At 37.3% G+C, this 4079-nt stretch overlaps 1 protein-coding gene across 1 annotated transcript in view; it reads right to left on the reverse strand.

Moving 5' to 3' along the window:
- Positions 1-297: 297 nt before the first annotated feature.
- CDC42EP1 (CDC42 effector protein 1) overlaps positions 298-4079 on the reverse strand; it is a 496308-nt gene continuing 492526 nt past the window's right edge. The window contains exon 3 of the mRNA XM_044067373.1: positions 298-3641. Within this exon, the coding sequence (XP_043923308.1) occupies positions 2566-3641 (1076 nt within the window). The 3' untranslated portion in view covers positions 298-2565. The remainder of the gene's footprint in view (positions 3642-4079) is intronic.

The following is a 4079-nucleotide window of genomic DNA, read 5'->3' on the forward strand; positions in this document are numbered from 1 at the left end:
ATAATGTCTTTCTTTGATTATTATCAGCTGTGCACATGTTGTTAGTTTGGTATTTTCTGTGTGGAGTTTTGCATGTCTTTTGCAGCTCTTCAATCCGAGAATGTTGACACGATACCATTAATGTGTCCATCCTGCAAACTGCTGCAAGTCACTGTGTAGAATGTTCAGTGCCTCACTGTAAGTAATACTACATGATATGCTGTTATCGCATGCAGCCACGATAACACTAGAGACTGCCAACTGCAACCAGTTTCTAACAGGTATTTATTTTAATAACACTGTGAGCAGTAACAGCAACCAGTTTCTAACAGGTATTTATTTTAATAACACTGTGAACAGTAACAGCAACCAGTTTCTAACAGGTATTTATTTTAATAACACTGTTAAAAGCCTGTTATTTTCTATCTTTCTGTATATCTTTGTCAGTTGAAGTGCAGCATTTTACAAAGCTGGTGTACATACATGATATGCAAGTGAAAAAGTACAGTATGTAAATTATCTTATAGTACTGTATACATATTTGACAAAAAATACAATGTATACCTCTAGATATAATGCACATGAATAAATTGATCTTTTCCGTTAAAGAAAATGTAGTAGTAGCAAGCAGTTTACAATAGGAATGATGTAGTCACATCCTTCAGCACCTCCATATCCAACATCATTTTTGGCAAGCAATACAACAGGAATTCTCTTTGCAGTCCCATCATTTCATAGAAGCATTTGAGATTGAACTAGTGTTAGTTGTAATATTCCTACTGTGGTTTTTACACTGCTGTGCGCATGACAGGGGTGATAGATGGTAACAATTCAATATTTTCTAACTTCAACCCGGTGGAACTGTAACAGCACATCATTTTGTTACTGAGGCTAAAACTTTATGACAGCACTTCACGGGATGGGATATTTATTGTTTTCATTCTGAGTTCTTAATGCCAGACTGAGTCTTCAGTTTCTGAATACCACTGGATAAAGCTTCATGATGTTACATTCAGTTGTGTGCTGAAATTCCTGAGAGTATACTAATGAATTTAATGTCAAATTTAGCTTTGCATCCATTACCTGAGGCTGTTTCATATTTGCTCAAAGTTCGATTCACATGCTGATACAGCTAACCCCCCAAGTCCAAAAATTCAAACCCTGTATTTTTGGCATGTGGTAGCAGTGTTGTTAATATATGTTCTGAACTCCTCTGCAGAACTTATAGAATTGCTGCTGGTCATCTTCTTAAAGATTAACAGTGACAGCTTACAAAAAGTTTCACAATGGGGTTATGTGCGCCCTAGAAAAAACAGAGACATATTCTGGTGTAATAGCTGAAGTCAAGCTCCTTTATGTTGTACAGCTGAGTGGTTACTGTTGACTCACTGAAAACCACACCATAACTGTGTGCTATGAAACCTGGCTTGCTGTATTTATATTGGTTTTGCTGTGTGTAAGACTGATTATCCAATAACTCCTTTGTTTTGTGCTTCACTTACATTGAAAGACTTATCTCAGAGAGAAGGAATGAGGCTTCAGTATGTTGGCTTAGTGCTAAGATCTCTGTTTTACAGTTCCAGTATGTGAGGTTCAGTCCTGACTTCCAGCTGCTGTGTGTGTGGAGTTTTGCATGTCTTTTGCTCCCTTCCATGCAGGTTGTGTTTCCTCCCATGTCATAAAATATACTTATTGACTGGCAACACGAAAATGTTCATTCAGTTAACAGATAAATACATATAAAAAGAATTGGAAATTATATCAATGGAAGGTATATTAAATAGGTAGCTTTGCTTATAAGAAGATTATGGGGTGCAGAATGATGTCTTTGTCAACTGAATAGCTTATGAATAATTTTTAAAAATAGGAAATATAGTCAAATACCCATACAAGATTGTCACACGGGAAAAGCAAAAGTGTCATTGTAATTTCTTAAAATGATTACTCCTTCTCTGTAGTCTGATTCATCTTTAATGTCCAGGATCCTCAGACTATTGTTTCAGTATGCCCAATTCCTATACTCCAGTGAAAACAATTTTATTGGACGTATCCATGCCAGAAATCATTGCTTTCCTTTGTGATAGTATTTTAATGGCACAAACAAAAACAAAAGTAAAATATAAAAATCATACAAATGTTTTTTTTTTCTTTCCAGTGATGTACACCCCCCACTGTTTTCCCTTAACTATCGGCAGAGTGTGGAGCTTTGAAAGAACATGGCAAAAAACATGAGTTAAAAGGTCATTCTAAATTTTAAGGTTCTAACAAGTTGTGAGAGAAGAGCAGCACGATATCAGTTGATGACCCAACCGACAATGTCTTTTTTAACTTATTGCTTTGCAACTGCCCACAAAGGGAAGATACGGGGCACAGATCTTTGAAAGTCAGCTTGACTATGTATATTGACCAGAGTCTTAGCTCAGCCAGACACAAAGGCACATTTTGGCATGATAGCTTAGCATTAGGAAGCAAGGTGGCAGTTTATAGCAAGTACACTGTTAATAGATATGAGTAGTGTCATGGCTCTTTACATAAAACAGAGAAGTAGCATATCTGTAGGCATTTGTGACACACTTTATGAACATGTTACACCTTAATTTCATCTTCTTCATCTGCACAGGCCAACGCTACACCCCTTGATTGAGAAAAGCTACCCATGGGGGATGTAGTTAGAATGCTGGATTCCACTGCCCCGTTCTCTACACCTTCTTCTTCTTCTTTGGACAACTGATGGGACACACTGAAATGCCCCCCAGAATACTTCTGGTGTATGGTACCTGGGCTAGGTATATTTTGTTCTTGACTTCTTGAGGCACATTTTGCTGGAGTTTTACCACCTGTCCCAAATGACATCTCTGTTTGACGGACTGCCTCTTTCAAAGCCACAGAGCGTGTTGCACCACCATAATGATTTGCTAAAACCTGTGCTGCCCTGTTGAATTCTTCAGCTTCCATTACACATCTGGGCTGCTCTGTGGCCTTGAGCTGAGCAGCATTTGTTTCCAGTGTTACAGTCTTAGTCCACTGTTCACTACCATTTGCTTTGGTTTCAGTATCCCACTCTGCATCTACTCTTCTAACTTGATCTCTGTGAGATGTGTGATTCCTTATTTGCTCTGCAAAACCTTGAAATCTCTGAACACATTGGCTGTCCTTTATATCATTACCTGAATTATGTCCTTCAAACTTAAAATCCAAAGTTCTTGAATCATCACCACTTGGACCTTGCCTGCTGGGTCTTACTACATGTCCCATGTTGTCATAACATTTCTCTTTTATGTTCACAGGCCTCTCTTTTTGTTGACCATTTAGGTCTGTGGACAAAATATTGATAGCTTCAGCATTTTTTGCATCTATAACAGAAGTAGTCCGTCCATGCAACGGTCTACCATTCAGCTCACTTTCCACTCCATTTAACTCAGATATTGCATCTTGGAAATTATAGAGTCTCACTGCATCGTCATCTCCACCCTTTGAATTTAAAGTACTTCTTGAGTAGTTCATATGACTCATAACTTCAGCCATCAAAGAGGGACCAAGATCAACTTTGAAGGACTGCAGTGAATCTGACCGCTGGAGCTCAGATTCGGAAGATATAGAATTTTCTTCAGGCTTCTCCATTCGGGATAGTCGAGGAAGAGTTAAGAATCCAGACTCCAGCCCTGGAAGAAAAGGGGCAATTAATATATTTATTGTGGATAGCAAACAAGCAAAACATTTTTGGAAATGTTCACTAATTAGTTATATAAATAAGACAACTTTTGATGAATTCAGAGTTTTCCAGAACACATAATATTTTTCAAACATAGCCAATGCAATGTTTTTCTTTCTTTGAAACATTTAAAATGTTGCCCTTACTTTTAATTTGTAGACTATTTGGCATCTTAATGCATCCTCCTCCTTAAGTGAAATTATGTCAGGGTAGCACAATAAATCAAAAATAAAGTCTACTTCTTTAGTATCGCTACTGAAAAATGGAGCCTAACTTTAATAGCTCATAGAAACCTATATTTTAGTTACCCAGTATTTTAAACAAAATGGATATTTTTACTACTCATTTATGGGATAGTGAAAACATCAGATGCTAAACATGACTACAG

The sequence above is a fragment of the Protopterus annectens genome, chromosome 1.part0 (genome assembly GCF_019279795.1).
Source record: "Protopterus annectens isolate FY-2018-M chromosome 1.part0, PAN1.0, whole genome shotgun sequence".
Lineage (NCBI taxonomy): Eukaryota > Metazoa > Chordata > Ceratodontiformes > Protopteridae > Protopterus > Protopterus annectens.